Here is a 21340-nt window from a genome sequence, read left to right on the forward strand (position 1 = left end):
TTTTGGCTAAGCTCCCTCTTCACCACAACAGACCGGTTAAGCGCCTGCATCACTGCTGACGCCACCCCAATCCGCCTGTCAGTCTCCCTCTCCATCCTACCCTCACTTGTGAACAAGATCCTGAGATACTTAAACTCCTTCACCAGAGGAAGGACCTCCCCCCCGACCTGGAGTAGGCAATCCACCCTTTTCCGGCTGAGGACCATGGCCTCAGACTTGGAGGTGCTGATTCTCATCCCAGCCACTTCACACTCGGCTGTGAACTGTCCCAGCAAGAGCTGGAGGTCACTGTTCGATGGAGCTAGGAGGACCACGTCATCCGCAAATAGCAGGGACGAGATCCTCCCGTCACCGAACCTGACACCCTCCACCACTCGGCTGCGCCTAGAAATTCTGTCCATGAAAGTTATGAACAGAACCGGTGACAAAGGGCAGCCCTGGAGGAGTCCAACCCTCACAGGGAACAGGTCCGACTTACTGCCAGCCACGTGAACCAGACTCATGCTCCTTCGGTACAGGGACTGGATGGCCCTTAGCAAGGGGCCACCAACCCCATACTCTCGGAGCACCCCCCACAGGATGCCCCTGGGGACACGGTCGTAAGCCTTCTCCAAATCCACAAAACACATGTGGACTGGTTGGGCAAACTCCCATGCCCCCTCCAGCACCCTGGCGAGGATAAAGTGCTGGTCCACGGTTCCGCGTCCGGGACAAAAACCACATTGCTCCTCCTCAATCTGAGGTTCAACTATCGACCGGACCCTCTTCTCCAGCACCCTGGAGTAGACCTTACCGGGTAGGCTGAGGAGTGTGATCCCCCTGTAGTACACACCCTCTGGTCCCCTTTCTTGAAAATGGGGACCACCACCCCAGTCTGCCACTCCAGAGGCACTGCCCCTGATGTCCACGCAATGTTGCAGAGGTGTGTCAGCCAGGACAGCCCTACAACATCCAGAGCCTTGAGATATCCAGGACGAATCTCGTCCACCCCCGGGGCTCCGCCGCCTCGGAGTTGTTTCACTACCTCAGCAACTTCTGCCCCAGAAATTGGACGACCCGCCCCCGAGACCCCCATCTCTGTTTCCTCACTGGAATACGTGTTGGTGGGATTGAGGAGCTCCTCAAAGTATTCCTTCCACCGCCCGACAATGTCCCCAGTTGACGTCAGCAGCTCTCCGCCCCCACTGTAAACAGTGTGAGCAAGTTGCCGCCTTCCCCCCCTGAGGCGCCGGACAGTTTGCCAGAACCTCTTTGGAGCCGATCGATAGTCTTCATCCATGGCTTCACCGAACTCCTCCCACGCCCGAGTTTTTGCCTCCACGACTGCCGCCGCTGCGCTCCGCTTGGCCCGCCAGTACCCGTCAGCTGCTTCCGGAGACCCACAGACCAACCATGCCCTGTAGGCCTCCTTCTTCAGCCTGACGGCTCCCCTTGCCTCTGGTGTCCACCAGCGGGTTCGGGGATTACCGCTGCAACTGGCCCCAGTGGCCCTGCGGCCACAGCTCGCAACCGCCGCCTCGACAATGGCAGAGCGGAACAAGGCCCATTCGGACTCAATGTCCCCCTCTGCCCTCAGGACGCGGTTGAAGCTCTCCCGGAGGTGGGAGTTGAAGATCATCTGGACAGGTTCTTCCGCCAGGTGTTCCCAGCAGACCCTCACTGCTCATTTGGGCCTGCCAGGTCTGCGCGGCGTCTTCCCCCGCCATCTGATCCAACTCACCACCAGGTGGTGATCAGTTGACAGCTGTGCTCCTCTCTTCACCCAAGTGTCCAGAACATATGGCTGCAGCTCAAATGATACGACTACAAAGTCAGTCATTGACCTGCGACCTAGGCTGTCCTGGTGCCACATGCACCGATGGACATCCTTATGTTTGAACATGGTGTTAGTTATGGCCAAACTGCGACCCGCACAGAAGTCCAATAACTGAACACCACTCGGGTTCAGATTGGGCAGGCAGTTCCTCCCAATCACGCCCCTCCAGGTCCCGCTGTCATTGCCCACATGAGCGTTGAAGTCCCCCAGCAGAACAATGGAGTCCCCAGTCAGGGCACTGTCCAGCACCCGTCTCAGAGACTCCAAAAAGGGCGGGTACTCTGAACTGTTGTTCGGCGGATAAGCGCAGATGACAGTCAGGACCCGTTCCCCAACCTGAAGGTGCAGGGAAGCAACCCTTTCGTAAACCCCAACGTACAGGCAGAGAGTCTGGGGGCTATCAGAAAGCCCACCCCGGCCCTCCGCCTCTCACCTGGAGCAACTCCAGTGAAGGAGAGAGTCCAACCCCTCTCAAGGACTTGGGTTCCAGAGCTGGAACTATGTGTCGAGGTGAGGCTGACTATATCTAGCCGGTAGCGCTCAACCTTTTCCACAACCTCCGGCTCCTTCCCCACCAGAGAGGTGACATTCCATATCCCAAGAGACAACTTCTGTAGCTGAGGATCGGACCGCCAAGGCCCCCGCCTTGGTCTGCTGCCCAATCCACATTGCACCGAACCCTTCTGGATCCCTCTGCTGGTGGTGGGCCTGCAGGGGGACGAGCCCATGTAGCCGGTTCGGGCTGGGCCTGGCTGGATCCCATGGGCGAAGGCCTGGCCACCAGGCGCTCACCCACGGACCCCAACCCCAGGCCTGGCTCCAGGTCGGGGCCCCGGTAACCCTCTGGGCCGGGTACACGTGTCCTTGTTTTTATCCATCATGAAGGGTCTTTTGAAAGACCCTTCAAAATAACTGATTTTTAAAAACATATATTTTCCAAATGCCTCTCGAATTAACAGATCAGGATAGCAGAACATATTTGGTATTGTTCGTCAGAATGCTCAAAGCAGAGGATCCACTGTCTGCAAGCTTGTTGTCACAGGGGATAACTCTGAGAAAATTAGATTTCAGTACAATTTTGTGGCATGGCCTCAACTGGAACAGTTTGATTACTGTAGCATTGGTCCTAAATGTTATTCTGAGTGTCATTAAAAAAGTGTTAAATTTAATTTGCTCTTAGCTGTTGTAGCTCTGTCTGTTGTGCGCAATCAAGACTACACCTTCTGCTTTGTCTTTGCAGCTGCTGCCTGATGGCCAGGCATGTAGTGGTGGAAATGTGACACTCATTTTGAAAAAAGGGGAACAAAGCAAAAAGGTTGATGGTTTCAGTGGTCAGAGATTGTGTTTATGGCAACATGTGCAAAAAGTTGGGAAGTGACCCCACTAAGTGTGGCAATTCTGTTTAGCAACTTTTTGAGATATAAACAATATTCTTTAGTTTGTGTAGTCAAACTTTGGTGTGTTGGATTATAACGTGCAAAAGATGGGACAACTGGATGAGGCATCAAAATCAAAATGCCATTAAATGTCCATTAGTGTTACTTTGTCCATGTGTCTGTCTGTCTGTCTGTATGTCTGTCTGTAACACAAGTTATTGAGTCATTACATTACATGCCTCAGCAGCTGTGAGAACACAGACAATATGAAAAAGATTATGATGACATGTGTAATTACTTACGCCATATGTCCCTCAGCCATCTTCAGGGGGTGGTGGGAGAGCACTGAAGAGGACTGATATGAGAATCATGAAAAATGATCGGGCTGATCCAAAATGACAGCTTATTTCTAGTGATGATGGGAGGTCCGCAGAGTGCAAGTGATGGATTTGAATGCGACAGAAAAGTGACCTGCCTCATCAATACAGCCATCAGCATGTGGTGACAGAGGGGTTGGTTGATGGTGTTTATTGTCATCACAGTAAAGGATCTCGCAGCTGCCTTACAGTGTGTAGGAATGAACTTTCTGGAAATATGTAGTGTAAGCATGAAAGCTTTTGCATCGAAGTCAGCCTTCAGAAAAAAATATTATTTGTTTTGTGCTGTTTTCAGAGTCGATTACTGCATCCAAAGGCATTGTATGAATGTACTATTGACATAAATATGAATTTCAAGTATGAATAGCATAAAGGAAGCCTTGTGTATTCTAGATTTTTCTTATGGTCAACAAATCCTATAACAAGATCAGAAGCAACAATGACAGCAACAGTCTATTTGTCGATACTTTCCAAGGTTTTCCGCAGGAAATTGGCTAATGGGGATCCAACATAGATACATATATTACTCATAGCACTGCAAATAAAAAACTGATTTGATTCTGTAGCGATTAGCCAACCCAATCACCCCAAAAAAAAAAAAAAAATATTGGCACTCTTTGCAAACTGGATACATTGAAATTTAATTGAACTCTGTTAGGTTTAGGTACAAGAAAAGATTATGTTTTGGCTTGAAATAACTGGGTTCAGGAGCAAAAGCAGCCATTTCTCATTAGCAGCAGGACACACGGCAATAGCCATGTTTCCATCAGCCTGAAGAAGAAGAATGCAAGACTTGTTTTGTCTCCGGTTCTGCGGAAAACTCGGGCGAGTTTGTAGTTTTCACCACAGTCCGTACATTTAATGGAAACACACAGGATTCGTATTTCTTTTGATGCACATTTCCCAATGATTCAAATGACTTTTGGATGGAAACATAGCTAATGACTCAATAAAAAACGGGGTCTGCCCACTGGTCCAACAACCCATTGGTCTGACACCCCATTGTTCCAACCATATTAAACCCATTGTTCCGAAGTACCGTTGTTCAGAAATCATCATGATGTCCTGTGGTTAAGGTCTGGTTAGGTTTTGGCACAAAAACCACTTGGTTAGGGTCAGGAAAAGATCATGGTGTGGGTTAAAATGAAAAAGAAAGTGGCAAACACATAAGCCGTGAGCCTGCTCCGCCTCAAGCCTTTCCCAGCTGACCCAGAGCCGGTCGCGGCGCACCATCAAGCAGAAATACGCCCGCCGGGAGCCGTTCAGCACCACAGAGAGCTCCCCACACAACCCCGACCCCAGAGATAATAACAGGAGGTTATGGTGTTTCATTCTCTCCTCTCTATGACACTTGTATCTCGACCAGTAGCCTACTTTTGTTGCATTGCTTGTCCTCTATGGTACACAAATACAGTATAGCCTAGTATAATCAGATATCAGAACAACGGGACGTGGGACTAATGAGAGGTCGGAACACTGAGAGGTCGGAACAATGCTATGGCACCTAAAAAACAACACAAGTATTGATGTTTGTTGGTCTGCAGCTTGGCAGGCATCTTGCCTCGGGGTGTCTTGCCATCCACCATCCCTTCAACCAATAGATGACAAAGTCAGCTTATATACTATGTAATTTTTGAAACGTTGATATGTCTAGCAATATTTATGCCTTTTTCAGTAACATAAGTGTGACCAAAACAAATCACTTTCTTTCCTTTTTGATCTTTACCATAGGTCTTTGGTCAATGTAATCCTTCTGAGTTTAGCGTTTTCAGTAATGCTGTATCAGGGCATCCAGAGCACCAGGATAAAAACCCAAACACATCACTGGCTGTATGATAGGATCCAGACCACGAGTTTCGCTCTCAGTGGTTTCTGTGACATGAGAAATACTTTCAAAATAAGTAATTTGACACAATGCCACAGTTTTCTATGATTTAAACATTATCTGGAAAATAATAGGGTGCGTCCCCCAAACACAGCGTTTACTGTGTCCTTTCAGATTTTAATGCATCATGTATGCAGAATGCGTACCTAGCAACATCACTGAGCAGTAGCTGCTAATGCTAGCATTGCTTGCCTTGTATGGGCTTCACCTCTGTTACTTTACTGTAATCAAAGTGTCATTTTTCCCTGTAGAACTGTGTATAGCTCCAAGCTACCAGGTGATGCTGGTTTCAAATACACTGTCAAGGCTTCAAATTTGTACCCACAGTTATTCAAACCACCCTTTTAGTCAGTTAAGTTTATTTTTCCTGAGAGGGAAATAGCATCCATAAGTTTATTAGAGAACATTAACAAATATGAAAACATACACAAATGGCAGCCAGCATCATACGAGTATAACAACTGAACAAAACTACATACTGCAGTATAATAACCGTATGCAGTTTGTGTAACATCATTCCTGTTGAGTTGGTTGTTATGTTGGGGTCCTTAGGGTGTGTATAGCGGATGGTTACAGCCTCTTTTATCTTACCTATTGTTGTGTCAGTGTATGTTGATACCTGCAGCTGCAGTTTTAAGGTAGGTGAGGTAGAGTCTGTGGTCAGGGTTATTTTGCTATAGTGTTGGCCTTGAATCCAACAGCGATATCAGTGAGGTAGGACACACTGATTGTGTGAGAATGAATGATCTCAGAGATGATGTGTGCACTGTGCAGTTAAAAGAAATGTATTTTGCTCTACAACTGTGAGTAGATTGAAAAAGCAGATGGAGCAGTAGAGGGGGACCAGCTGCTATGAAAGCTCAGCTGAGATATCACTGCTGGTACTAAACTTATTTGAGTTTGTGCTGGCTGTGGGTCATGTGGGTTTGTTTTTTCAACACAGCAGACTTTCCAGTGCAGTCCTGCCTATCATATATCTGCTTTTCTGAACTGTCTCTGACACAGCCTTTAAAATTAAAGAGCTGACTCAACACCTTTGTGAAACAGTCTCAACAACTCATAGAATTATTATTATTATTATTATTTTAATACTGACGTTTGTTAAATTCCAGAAATGTGGACTGATGACTTGGACTCGTGTCAGACTCAAGTCAAGAGTCTTGACATTAGACTGGCAATCAATGACTTTAAAAATATTCTCCAGAAAAGTGTGCAAATCAAATCATGTTGTCAGTCTTCATCTTGACAAAGGATACTTGCAGTAAAACAGAGTCTCAGCTGCTGTTGACATTGCACTAGCAGGAGGAAAAGGTGCACTTGGCAGTGCACATCGACAGACTCATAAATAATGACTCTTGTCAGTCCTGTGAGGAAACATATTGGACACTTCTACTTTTCAGTCTTTCACTTTCGCAGTCATATCTCTGAGTTAGACCCTCTTTGTTTAGAATTGTTGTTTTGTTTTGTTTTTTGGCTCGGGGTCATGATACAGTTGCAATCAAATGTATTCAACCCCCATTGCATATTAGGCTTATTGGCAAAATATACAATTTCTCAGCTGTTTGCAATAAACAAATTACACAAGAACTGTTTAAGTAGTTCGATGAAACTAATATTACAAGGGTTTTGATCCAAATTCAACACAAAATGCTACTTTTAATGACTACTGCAGTCTCAAAATTATTCAACCCCTTCATGACAAGCATCTTCAGTACTTAGTAGAGTACCCTTTTGCTGTTATGACCTGCTGCAAACGTGATGCATAGCCAGACACCAGCTTCAGACAGCGTTCCTGAGGAATCTTAGCCCATTCCTCATGGGCAATGGCCTCCAGTTCAGTAATATTCTTGGGTGTGCGTTTTGCAACCGCCTTCTTCAAATCCCACCAGAGATTTTCTATGGGGTTCAAGTCAGGCAACTGTGACGGCCACTCTAGAATCTTCCATTTCTTCTTCTGAAACCAAGCCTTGGTGGACTTTGAGGTATGCCTGGGATCATTATCCTGTTGGAAGGTCCAATGACGCCCAAGCTTCAGCTTCCTCACAGACGACATGACGTTTTTACCTAAGATTTCCTGATACTTGACTGAATCCATCGTGCCCTCCACACGCTGCAGGTTTCCAGTGCCAGAGGCAGCAAAGCAGCCCCAGAGCATCACTGAGCCACCGCCATGCTTCACTGTAGGCAGGGTGTTCTTTTCAGCGTATGCTTCATTCTTCTTCCTCCAGACATACCGCTGTTCCATAGGCCCGAAAAGTTCCAGTTTTGTTTCATCGCTCCACAGAACAGAATTCCAAAACTTCTGTGGCTTATTTATATGGTTTTGAGCATAATGGAGCTGACTTATCTTGTGCTTTTGGGTCAGTAGTGGTGTACGTCTTGGAGTCCCGGCATGGAGCCCTTCGGTGGTTAGTATGTGCCTTATTGTGCAAACTGAAACCTCAGTGCCTGCTGCCACCAAGTCTTCCTCGTCACTCGAGGGTTTTTGACCACTTGCCTCCTCAGGAATCTGGTGGCAGCCGCTGATAGTTTACTCTTTCTGCCACGTTCAGGTAGTGTAGCCACTGTTCCTTTAACTTTGAACTTGCGAACTATGCTTCGAACTGTATCTCTAGGAACATTCAGAGCTTTTGCTATCGTTTTGTATCCTTTTCCTTGTTTGTGCAAGGCAATGATTTCTTCTCTGAACTTTTTGGACAATTCTTTTGACTTAGCCATATTTCTAACATGCAATCAAATGTCACTCTCAACAAAACTCTAGCCAGTCCAGGTATTTATGTGTTCTGTCTCAAGCACACCTGAATTAATAAAGCCCTTGATTAGTTGCACCAGGTGTGCTTGAAACAGGGGGTTGAATAATTGTGATTAGTTGCATCAGGTGTGCTTGAGACAGGGGGTTGAATAATTTTGAGACTGCAGTAGTGATTAAAAGTAGCATTTTGTGTTGAATTTGGATAAAAACCATGGTAATATTAGTTTTATTAAACTATTTCAACTGTTCTTGTCTACTTTGTTTATTGCAAACAGCTGAAAAATTGTACATTTTGCCAATAAGCCTAATATGCAATGGGGGTTGAATAATTTTGTTTCCAACTGTAGCCATGGCTGGTTTTTGGGTTGTTCGTCCGTCCATATCTCAAGAATGCCTTAGTGGGAATTTCTTGAAATTTGGCACAGACATCCACTTGGACTTAAAGAAGAACTGATCAGACTGGTGGTCAAAGGTCAAGGTCACTGTGACCTTGTGTCCGTTTTATTCTTGTGAATGCATTATCTTAAGAAGGCCTTGAGGGAATCCACTTGGACTCAATTATGAAGTGATTAGAATTTGGTGGTCAAAGGTCACCAAAATATGTTTTTGCCCATAACTCAGGAATTCATATGCTAATTATGACAAAATTTCATACACATGTCTAAAAGGATAAAATGATGACATTTTGTATGCAAAAAGTTAAAGGTTGACTCCACCGTGACATTACATGTTTTCTGGTCATTACTCAGCGTCATAACTCAGGAACATAGAGGGAGACATTTGGTCAGATACTGAGTTGGTGATGGTGCTGATTGCACAGATCATCTGTTCTGCTTGATTAAAGATGGATGTGAAACATCAGTGTTTTAGAATATGTATCATACAGCCTTGAGGGGAAAATTTAGTTTTTTACTTTTTTAATACTGTAAGGTAGATCACAAATGTTAAGTTTGACCCTCCGTTATCCTGTCATAAGAATTTGCTATGTGTTGCTAAATATAGCATGTTGATTGGTTAGTGAGAGTCATGTGAGTGTGCATGAGAACGTAACAACATTACCATGTTTTCAGTTTGTTGTTGGATGTTGAACGGTGCTCACTGCATTGACAGCCTAGCTTGCTGTTCTGTGCCTGAGCTAGAGGCCACAACCCAACCTAAAAAGCGTGCCATTGAGATGTATGTTCTGTACTTACTGGCTGAAGTCCAGTAAAGTCTACAAATGAAGATTCCTTGTTGTGTGAAGTACTTTCCACCCACGCACAAAGGATTACAACTCATCAAAAGGTCCGAGCACAACAATACCTATTATGAGAAGAACTTGTTGACTTTTTTTTTTTTTTTGTATTTGTAGGTGTGAATTTTGTGACTTTCTGATTGATCTGACAAAGCTCTGTTTGTGTACCTAGATTTCTTGACCATTGCAACGATACTGGGAACTGGAATCTTAGGTGAGTAATTATATCTTCTTACTCAAGATAGAAAAATCTGAAACATTAAAGGTGCAATACTAGACATTCAGAACAATAATAGCAGAAAACCATTATTTGATACGTGAAGATATAGAGTAATGGAGTCCTTGAGGGCACACACACCGGGGCCGGTTACATAGGGCAATCAACCAGTTGTTTGGGCCAATGCTCAAAGAGTTAACCCCCCCCCCCCCCAAAAAAAAAAAACAAAAAACAAAAAAAAAAACATTCAACTTAAGTAATTCTCTGAACTTGCTTAGCGAGTGACATTACTACCTCTGGGCTGCTCACCGAAACTTCTCTCTGCTTTGCCTGTGTTGTTTCCAACTTTGACAACAGCTGGTATGACCACAGAGATGTGAGCAACGGCTAACGTTAGCTTGACCCTGTCCTGTGCATCTCGAGTCAGTGTTTGAAGAGGCAGTGTTTGATGTTTCTGTAACAAGCCAGCCGTCACTCACATCTCAGTGGTCAAACCATGCTGCTAAAGTTGGATTGGCACCCGTATTCTGACCTGTAAATGCATTAAAACGGCACAGGATACACACATGACTACATCTGCTTTTAAAATAAGGTGTTACCACAGTGTAGATACAGTACATATTTGGAAATAAGGTTAATTAGGTTATGTTCACTGGAAGTATATAAAAAAAAAAACCATTACCTGCTTGCTTTATGAATTAAGAAATCCCTCTAAATTGTGAAGGAGATTACTTAATTAAGTTGGGTTGCTGGAAAAAAACATCCTGACAATGAATGTTATCATTGGACCCTGCAGACATTTGGAGGAGGCCCTCTGAGACGGCTCAGTCATCCAAAAAACTACACTAACAGTTATATTTAGAGCAGAGGAAAATATAGAGTGTTTTATTTAAAAAAATATTGAAGCACTTTCTTTGATTTAAAAACAAATGCAATGTAAGTGCAATGTTGTAACATCAAAGTCATTGATATTTATTACATTTTCCTGTTGAATTGTTGAAATGTTGAATTTACCACATGATTAGACACTCTTTCTGTAGACTGAATGTGCTTGAATTGTAAAACAAAGAACTTGTGGAAAAAAATCGGATTTCATAATGCCCTAGCAATGCTGATAGCACTGTCAATGCTGTCAGCTGACTCTGAACATCGTATATTGCACCTTTAAAGGCAACTTAAGAGAACTAGCGGCAAAAAAAGCCGACTGTTGCGTTGCCTCACATCATCTGTGTCTTGGCCAAAAGTTGCATGTGAACACACTGCAAAGACTAGTGCTGACGGCCAACCAGCACGTCTGTTCTGCGCCTGCATGACACCATACCAGCAGACAGCAGTATTCTGTAATCATCACTCAAAAAGGAGAACAGGAAGACTGTCTTTTTGCTAGTTAGCCGGTTAGCACACAACACAAACCACTGTTGAAAGAACAGAGGATATTTCCTTTGCACCAGTGAACAAAAACACAAACCTTCACAACATCACATTTCTGCTAAAGAGCTCAGTAGCTAAAGAAAAATAATCTTACCCAAGAGAACATGTTTGTTTCGCAACATTCATTTCATCCTACATTTCACACTCCCTTTGACTTAAGCTGTTTGTTAACTTCCTCGCTAATATTATCTGACTCAACTAATATGATGGTAAAAACTTTGGTGAACTGTATTTGTTCTTTCTACAAGACTTCCTTTTTATAATATCAGTTCATTTGGAACATAATTAAGGCTCTGTCCATCTCTTGGCTGTCATTGGCAGAGCAAATTTAACGGTGGTTTATGAAGTGTAGTTAACACCAGAGAGATTTTTGTAGAGGTGGAAATTACATGGGACATTACATTTAACTACTTTGTTTTCAGCAGGGTCTTCATGTACTTCCACAAAGGTGGAGCCCTTCCAAGTTAATACTTGTTCAATCACTTAAATCTCATATTGAAATCAGTACTATCCATAAAGTTTTATGGTGAGTTTGAGCCCGAGCGGACAGGAGTGCCATGAGCGAGAAAGACGAGCAGAGACAGTGATAGACAGGCAGGTAGATATGCTGACAAAGAGTCGGACACATGCTTTCAGAACTACTGAAGTGGGATCAGATTCACAAATGGTTGTACATCATTTCTGTTTCTAGGTCTTCCAGTAACGATAGCCCATGCTGGACTGGTGCCTTTCCTTGTCTCCTTTCTTGTTGGCTTCTTTGTCCAGGTAAGTGATACATTGCTTCTTAGGACTCTTATTTTCTGTAAAGACTGGCATGGTCTGTGTAGATTAAAGATAGTGTGAAATGAGCACAAATCAGTCTGATCAGTTAGACCCTTAGGAATCATCACAAGCAGATGCACCTATTATAACAAATATTAATATAATTCACTTCTAGTATGTAAGATTGCTAGAGCTCAGCCTAAGGCCTTTAACAAAAAGAAATGACACAGGTGAGATTACTCAAATTCTCCTGTAAGATGGAAAAATGAATACAGCCCCTCGCCCTATTATGGCCCCCTAGTGTGTTTCACATTCAACATGTTCAACATTCTGAGAACACTCTCAGAGAGTTCCTTCCTTTGCCTAAAATATTTTAGTAAGTAGTCCCAGGTTAAGAGTGATTTAGGAAAGCTATTCTGACCAAGTAAGTGACAGAAACTTTTACCTTAGTAAGGAGGTGTGGCTGACCCCATTGCTAGGTATGATGCATTATTTTAACAGATGTGATTGGTTGTCACAGACACGCCCCTTTGTGGGGCCTGCAAGGTGTGGACAACCAGTGGAAATGAAATTAACTGCTGACTGTGAAAGTGTTGTCATTGTCAGTGTGATCACTGCTGCACTGTTGCATTTTTCCAGTTTTCCAAATATCTTAGCATTGTGATCATTTTATTTCTGGTGTTAAAGTGTTAGGAGGGAAATGAATGTGTATCCCTAATGGCATCAACCACACATATTATCCCTGCATGATTTAATTGGTAGCATTTCATTTATTCACTGTCATCCAGCTTTTGGAGAACATTTCTCTGACCTCTTTGTGTTTTCACCATTTTCTCCTGTGCTTAAAGTGCTTTTAAGCACAGGAGAAAATTACCTCTTAGAGGTCCTCCTCCCTGCTACTAACAGATTTTCATCTTAGGAGCTCTTTAAGGTCTAAGAGGCTCTGTGAATAACTTTTATCTTTACAAGGACCTCGTCTGAACTTTTTGGGGAAGAAAGAAGAGAACATCACAATTCTTAGATTCTGTTAGAATTTCGTCATAAGGAGCAACTCTTTGTATTAGGGAGCTTTGTGAATATGGTCCCTGATCACTACTTTATATTAAAAAGAAAACTGATTGCAACATGTTTCTCCTGTAGTGCTCAACCTACAAGGCCTTCAGATATGTAGGGCTGTGGTCAACCAAAGAAAATCTCGGTCAACTGAAATCCCACCTACTTTTTAACCACTGATTGGTTGATGGGGGAAAACATGGTCTCTGATCTATACTGTGGTGGAAACGCTAAACAGACCTAGGGTATAGGTATCATGTCTGAAGGGTTACTTTTGGTTACAAAGGTACCATGCCATGTTTTGTTTGGTAAAAACATGGCTATTGTGTGTCCACTAAAGTGTATCTTTCCTGTCAAGAGGCTCAACGTTCACACTTGATTGGGTCAAGTAAACTGTGTTTGGACAAGTGGAATGCCTCATGCAATTGTTTGATTGGCAGGTAAAAAATAAATGTGATATCTAATGTAATGTTAACTGAAAAAAAACCTTCTGGCTCTAACTCTGAAGCAAAGCTTTTCCAGGAGCTGAGTTCGTGAGTCCTTCTCACGCCTAAGCATTGAACAAGACTGATGAGAAAAATCGGACATGCTGGATACTATAGAAGTTAACTTTGTGGTCGACTGTATCATATGCAACATAACGTTACTAATGTTAAATATCTGTGGAAAGCTAGCTGTCCTGCCAGTCCAACAAGGGCTCCAGTGCACATCCCTTTCAAATGCTTTGTAATCCTGCTTTGTCATTACTGTGACTTTGTAAAATAAATTCATCATTATAATCTGAAACTGAATGTCTTCTGGGATTATTTATCTGTTTTTCTGATTGAAAAATGAAAGCTCAGCTTGTTCAGCTTTTGGTAAAACACTGGTCACTGTCACTTTTTACCCAGCTGTTCAATCACAGTGGAGAGGGGGCAGAACAAATACCACAAAGACTTACCTTGACATACATGTTGAAAGTGCTGACAACAACTGCTGGCGTTTTCAGCTGGGAAAAAAAATGCTGTGATGGACACATGTCCTTATCAGAGTCATACTAGTGATTTTCCAACCGATGAAATTCTGGTCAGTCAAAACATATCAATGAACCAATCAATCAACCAACGGGAAGGGGCCAAGGTGAGCCAGGCCCGCGTAGGATCAGTCACTGGCAATCGACTCACAATGCATTCTGCTTAGATATCTGTCCCACTTGATCCTGACTGTGACGACATGCAAATAAAAGCAAAAACAGCTTGATCTAAGAGCTGATTGGTTTAGATGTCAAATCAATCAATGTTGTATACAGCCTATGATAGTTCTAGTGCACAATAGTAATGTTACTTATTCAACTCTATAGTCAACACTGTCCCTGCCAGAGGATTACTTTAAAGTTGCCAGCCACCGCCAGCATTTTCAATCATATTCACTAATCTTTCTTGATCCACAGAATATTTTGTTCTATGAATATATGAACAGTACATGAAACTAAAGAGGAGACCTTCTGTTTTTAAACAAAAAACCCCCATTTTATTCTATCTTATTCCATTCCTTTTTTATCAACACGAATTTGTGCATTTTCAAAAAAAAAACAAAAAAACCCATTTCGGACAAAAAGCTCATTTACAAGTACAAAATCAATTTCACATTTATATTTTTCGTTTTTTCGCATTTCCTTCTGTCAGTTTGAATTGTATAAATGAAAGTAATAATAATAATGATAATAGTCTGTTTGAAGTTTAGCGGAAAACCTTGCCAGTTTCAGTGATTGTTCAGTGTTCTGCTGTCTCCCTCTCCTCTGTGGTCGTCTTGTCTGTGTCACGATCACCCTCATGGTGATCCTGTTTCGTCCCACCAAACTCGTTTGCTTTGTCCAAATCGGATTCAGAAGTTCTGAGTCCATCAACATCTCCAGGGCAACCATAAATTTTTCCATCAGCCCCGCATTTTCATGTGGTTTACAAGCTGCTACATTACTGTAAACAACATCTTCTTCTGTTTTTTTGACACAGCAGTGCTGTTTTATTTCACAAGATGTGTAACAGTGCCCCCTGTCTTATAACAGTGAAAACTGGATTGCCAGAATACCTCGTCAGTGGCAGGACAGCATTCTGTCATAAATGACAGAAAATCTCATCAATGGCGGGGATAGTGTTAAAGCATTTTGTCACCACCGTGTGCTCTAACCCACTTTCCAGACATGGCACAGGTTATCTTATCGTATCTTACCACAGGTTATTGTATATTTGTTGTGACTGGCCTGAAGCAGGACAGGGATGGCGGAAATCTTGGTTGCGTTCAGCCCCGACAAAATGTAGTGTGATGTTTATTTAAAGAGAAACTGCAGTAGGTTGAACAGCCTGTTGTGTTACGCAAGCACAATGCCTTTTAATATGTAGTTTAATTCAATTCAAAGGAGCATTTTTGGTGTTGAAAAACAAACTGTGTTCACATTGTCAAAGCAGGATGTGAAATACAAGCAAAAACTCCATGTATAAGTAAATATCTTAATATTTTCTAAATATTAGAATTTGCCCAGCTTGCACTGGACATCAGTATGATGTCAGAAATATGGTGGACCCTTTGTCAGACAGACGTTAAATTTTGGTTGGAATGAAAATGGGGTTGACGATATTTTAAATGTCCAATAGCGCTGCAATTCCACGTTGTGTGGATGTTAATTTTATGAAGTTTTGTAGACGTTGGGTTTTGTTCTTAATAACTTAAGACTGAATGTTGTTACTCTAGATCAAGATGAGGTTATGATGAGATGTTTGGAACATGTTACATTTTGGTGACCCAACAACGCAACTAAAAACAAACAAAATTTCACCTTGTTGACGCTGACATTTGACGTCCTGACATAGAATCTTGGTCACCTAACGTCACAACCTAAATTCATTCATATTTATTTATTTATATAAACGTTGCTACACCTAGGACACACCCACAAAATGAGAGAAATCGTATTTCAAAGCACGTTGCACACTGTTTAACACCATTTTAAGAAAACATGTCGTTCAACCTGGAAACCAAAGCAAAACAGTGCACACTGTTTTCAGATTGAATGTACCCGTTTGAACAGAAGGGGGACCAGACACATCTGCAAGAGCGAATAAAACATGAGCTCACAGATTTGTCTGTCTCTGAGGCTACATGCAATGTCATGAACTTACTACATCCATTTCAAGTACTAAAAATATATTTTCTATCCTCTGTTATGCAGGCCTTGCTTATCTACTTGTTTGTGGAACTTCTTCAGAAATGTCAGGTGATGCAGCTAGAATCTCTAAAGGTAAGCAGCTAAAAATAACCTGCATGCCTTTTACTTGTTAGGCTCTATTGGTAACCCTGAGCGCAGACTTTGACACCCAACACCTGATGAAAGCAGAACCTATTTGAATACACTGAGGAGCCTCAGTGACAATGTAAGACACTGACGGAGTTTATTTATGGAGATGTTAAGTGACTGAAAATTAAGAGGATGACAGCCAAACTTGCCATGCTGTTTCTTTTGACTGGACCAAGCAGATGTGTCCAGGACATCGGCAGATGTGTCCAGGACAGTGGAACTAGCTAGAACTAACTAGATCTGCACACCAAGTAAAGCTCCCGTTAAAATGACATATATTATAGTATACTGTGTCATGAATTTTGGTGATAAATGTTGACAGGGGAACATTTTTTTAATTATAACTTTGATTCATTTGATCTTAGACAGGTGTGGCAGAGTGTATTGTGATGGATCAGGTGGGTGTGGAGGATCAAGCCCCCACAGAGGAAGAGGAGGAGGATGATGGTGAAAATGCAGAAGCAGGTAAAAAAAAAAACCCTTTTTGTTAAGGGCATTCTTTGCTGATTTTCAAACACCTTCGTATTACAACAGTGTGGGTAGTGTCTGTAAAGGATCTGTGGTAAACCTTCCTCCATCTCGCAAGTGCCCAGATCTCCCTGCTCATTTGCCAGTGAAAACCTGCTGGATGATGCATTTCATTTCTCACAGCATATTTTCACTGGCTTTCAAGGTGTTGCACAAACTTGTACCTCTGCATTTTCATTTGCCCGCCATTATTTAAGCTTTTTTTTTTTTTTAAAGATTAAATCTTTCTGTTAATATGAATAATATAATAGTCATGGAGTACCCAGATAACTCGCTAGAATTAGTGCAGTACATGACAAAGAATACTGTGGTGCACAAGTCATGTTTAACTCATTCCATTCATCTCTTTAATGGTAAGAATGAAATTGAACCTTCTTAGGCCCTGACTGCATAGAGAGCATTTTGCAGGTTGCAAAAAGTGAAGTGCACTGCACTGCGTTGAATGCCACGAGTAAAAATACACTTTCTGCGCCTTTTTGTTGTTGCCAGGCAACCACTCCATGACCTCCTTACCCTAACCTTCCCATGTTATCAATCTACTGTTTATTTCTTTATGTTTTTATTTTATTTATTTCACTTATCAGTAGTTAGTAGCTAGTTCCTAAAATGGACAGACAGAGGCTACTTGCTGTACCTCTGGTTGAGGGTGGGAGGCTGTCAACAAATAGCACAGGGAAATAGAGATCCGGGTACATGAGACCCTAAAAAAGAGCGTGGATCAAGTGGAGTACCACCAGTTGGTCCAGGAGCTTTGCCTCCATGATGACCATTTCTAGACTTACTTTATATACAGTGGTGGAAAAAAGTTTTCGGACACCCCATGCATTTGTGAAATATTGCATTAAGAATCACTCTTAGGTCTTCAAGTGCAATTTCTTTTAGTACAGTCACAGCCAAAATACTAAATAAATCCTAAAAAATTGATTGGTTCCATAAAAATACATAAGAAATTTTGAGTATTGGGTCATTTTGGTACCAGTGATGAAAGTCGTTCTTTTTATTAAAAGACACAATTTTTGTTGCCAAGCTTCATGTCTACATAAAGCCAGCACATTTGAAAGTTCTTCAGACACAAAAATGGCTAAAACAAGGAACCTAACGCAGGAAACACGCCTGAAGATAAAGATTCTCAGCCAGGAAGGGTACAGCTGCCGCCAGATAGCCAGGAAGTGCAGATGCAGTCCTTCAGCAGTTGGATACACTCTGCAGAAATACAGACGAACCAACAGCTTGGAAGACAAACCAAGATCTGGGCGTCCAAGGGTTTCTTCAGCAAGAAATGACCGCATCCTGAGCCGCATGTGCAGGCAAAACCGCCGAATGACATCACAGGAGCTTCAGCAGCAGTGGTCAAACCAAACTGGTGTCCAGTGTTCCACCCGCACTGTACGTGGCCGACTTTTAGATCATGGCTTAAGGTCCTACAAGGCTATCAAGAAGCCCCTGATCAATGAGAGACAGAGGTTAGCCCTCCGACTTTTGCCCAAGGCACACAAAAACTGGACAGCCAGGAACTCGAAGAAGATTTTCTGGTCAGATGAGTCCAGTTTCCAGCTTTATCTTCCTCCTACTAATGTGAGTGCACAGAAGGCCAGGCGAGCATTATCTCCAGCATGTACAGTACCTACTGTCAAGCATGGTGGAGGCAGTATCATGGTTTGGGGATGCATGAGTGCTGCTGGTGTTGGTCATCTCACTGTCTGTGATGGCACATTGAACTCTACCAAGTATTGTACCATTCTCGAAACCCACATGCTCCCTTCTGCGCGTGCACTGTTCCGTCGAGGTAAAAACTGGATGTTTCAACAAGATAATGCCCCTTGCCACACATCCAAGGCCAGTAGAACTTGGCTGCAGGAGCACAGTATCCAGGTCTTAGAGTGGCCAGCTCAGTCCCTGGACATGAGCCCCACTGAAAATCTGGATTATCAAAAGGTCTGTTTCAAAGCATAAACCAAAGAATTTAGAAGAATTAAAAGCAGTAATTCAAGAAGAATGGGACAAGATTACCCCTCAACAGTGTGAAAGGCTCGTGGGGAACATGCCAGCCAGGATTACGTGCCAATGGCAGGACTACTAAATATTAATTTGATGATGTGATGGTTTATTTATTTTTTGTTCAGTTTTGAACACATTCTCTGTTATTTGTTGACTTTGATACCGACAATGTTGAGAACTGACATATTGAAACTGTCAAGAATTTAGTTTTGTTAGTTTTTCTTGTAAACAATAAACAAAAAAATATAATTTGTATTTGTTTGTATCTGTCTAATGGAGCCACACCTTTTGAAACACAAAAAGATTTTTCCACAAATATTTCATGATAATATTTGAGATTGTTGAGATTGATAATTGAGATTAAAATTTTAAGGGTGTCCGAAAACTTTTTTCCACCACTGTAACTCTTTGTATAACTCGGAGACAGTTTGACAACCTGCTGTCTATCATCAGGCCATATAGCTCTGGTTACCCAGCAACTGCTAACATCAGTTTCTCCACCATTGTTTATCAACTGTAAACTTGTTGTTGTGACCACCACAGAAGGCCCACCTCTCAAATCATCCGATTGGACAATGGGAAAAAGTGGAGATGACATGGGGCATTTTCCGCACTGAATTGAAATTTTTTCAACTCGAGCTCAAAGCACTCTGGCAAAAATGCCAGGGATCAAGAGCACAGAAACGCAAGAACAGTGAGCAAAAAGCTTAATTCTCATTAAAAACAATTACAAAAGGCTGCCTCCAACTGCTAAAACCTTTTCTGTGTGATTGAGGCCTTTGTCTGCTTTTTCCACTCATCAGGGCCTACTTAGACTTCCTGTCACATTGCAATCAAACCCTGATTTGAGTAACTAAGGGCAACTATTGACTATTTAATACTGATCCAAATAGCCTTCAGTATGATGAATCACACACCTCTACTCACATGCAAACAGTTGTTTTTGACAAATGTCATATGCCCTTATTATATTTATAATGATTTAACTTTTCAAAAGAAGAGATTACATACCGAAAAATGGTATATGCTTGTGGTAAAATATCTAACAAAGGGATCATCTAGAAATTAGGGAGTATTACAAAATTGAGATTCTGAATTGCAAGGTCACAGTTTTCTCTCAGTAGATGAAGAGGTATCAGGATTTATTTCTTCCAAGCAGTTTCAGAACTATAAGATTCATCAAGTTACAGTGCAAATGTCCACACTATTGCAACACACAGTATTGAATTGCATCATATTGCACCATAACCTGCTACATCAGGACAGGGCTGATTTGAATTATATCGATCTGTTAACTAGATGTTTCGGATCACTGATTGTATACTGAGATATTAATCAAACTGATCTCTGTTGGCGAGATACACACACTAAAGCCTAATTTGTAAAAGTAATTTCTGGAACATTAACTAGCGGGAGAATACTTGTTATTCGCAATGTCTGTTTCATGTGTATATTATTATATTCTAGTAGTATCTTGATAAATTTAGGAAAAAACATCCACAGCACTAAATCAGTACAACAATGCAGTCATGTCATTCTCACCACAGTGGTGGTGTTGATTGAAAATTTTCAATAATTGCTGTGTTAATGCCCTTCGCACTGGCGACAGATGTGGCCAACAGCATTTTGCTCTCTGGTTGTCACTTTGCCCCATTCTCCTGAATGCGATATCTCAAGAACAGTCATGTCTTCAAATTTGGCACAGATGTCCACTTGGACTCAACGATGAACTGATTAGAAGTGGTGGTCAAAGGTCAAGGTCACTGTGACCTTACCTTCATCTCATTCTGTCAGACATATCTCAAGAACACTTTGAGGGAACTTTCACAAATTTGGCACAAACATCCACATAGACTCAAGAACGCACTAATTGGAATTTCATGGAAACTGTATTGATTGTATAGATCCTCTGTGGTGTCGGGTTGAAGATTTGATGAAGCATTCACGTTTTTACAGAAATGGATGTAAACTGTAAGAGCAACTTGACTGGTTCACTGAGGCATACAACTGTACAGCCTTTATTAGCAGCTGGCCTTTATTTGTCTGTCACAGCCATTATTCAAAAATTTGAAAATGCCGCTATCTAACTTAAGAGCATCGTGAGTATGTTTTTTTTTCCTCAGTGATGTTGCATTTGTGGCAGTACAATTCAGTAATTATCACGCCTCAAATACGATTTCGTGTTAAGCTGTTTCATGTACTTGAACCCTTTGGACAGAAATGAAATCCTAGCATTGTTATTTTATCCATGCAACATTAGACTTCATGTGCAGAGACTGTTAATGTGTGGTTGGGTTCAATAACTCCTCTGTCCAGTGGCCCTTTGTCTCCAGCTGCATTACATAGTCACCAAAGGCACATATTTATCATATGTGTATTAGTATGTGTGCATGCACCAGTGTCGCTAGTCCTTGCCCTTGGTTTGGATGAGCAACCAGCATGACAAAGCCATCTTTTATACACTGAATAACAAAAGATGTTTTTCCCCTCAATGGGAAAAGATCTGCTGAAGAAAAATAGCCAGCTACTATTTTAATATTCAATTGTCAAGGTTTAATCCCCCCTACATACACACACACA

At 42.2% G+C, this 21340-nt stretch overlaps 1 protein-coding gene across 1 annotated transcript in view; it reads left to right on the forward strand.

Moving 5' to 3' along the window:
* Positions 1–21340, forward strand: part of si:ch211-51h4.2 (uncharacterized) — a 142946-nt gene that overhangs the window by 7417 nt on the left and 114189 nt on the right. Inside the window, exons 2-5 of the mRNA XM_049588059.1 lie at positions 9613–9654; positions 11780–11853; positions 16109–16177; positions 16600–16699. Coding sequence (XP_049444016.1) covers positions 9613–9654; positions 11780–11853; positions 16109–16177; positions 16600–16699 — 285 coding nt within the window. The remainder of the gene's footprint in view (positions 1–9612; positions 9655–11779; positions 11854–16108; positions 16178–16599; positions 16700–21340) is intronic.

The sequence above is a fragment of the Epinephelus fuscoguttatus genome, linkage group LG10 (assembly GCF_011397635.1).
Source record: "Epinephelus fuscoguttatus linkage group LG10, E.fuscoguttatus.final_Chr_v1".
Lineage (NCBI taxonomy): Eukaryota > Metazoa > Chordata > Actinopteri > Perciformes > Serranidae > Epinephelus > Epinephelus fuscoguttatus.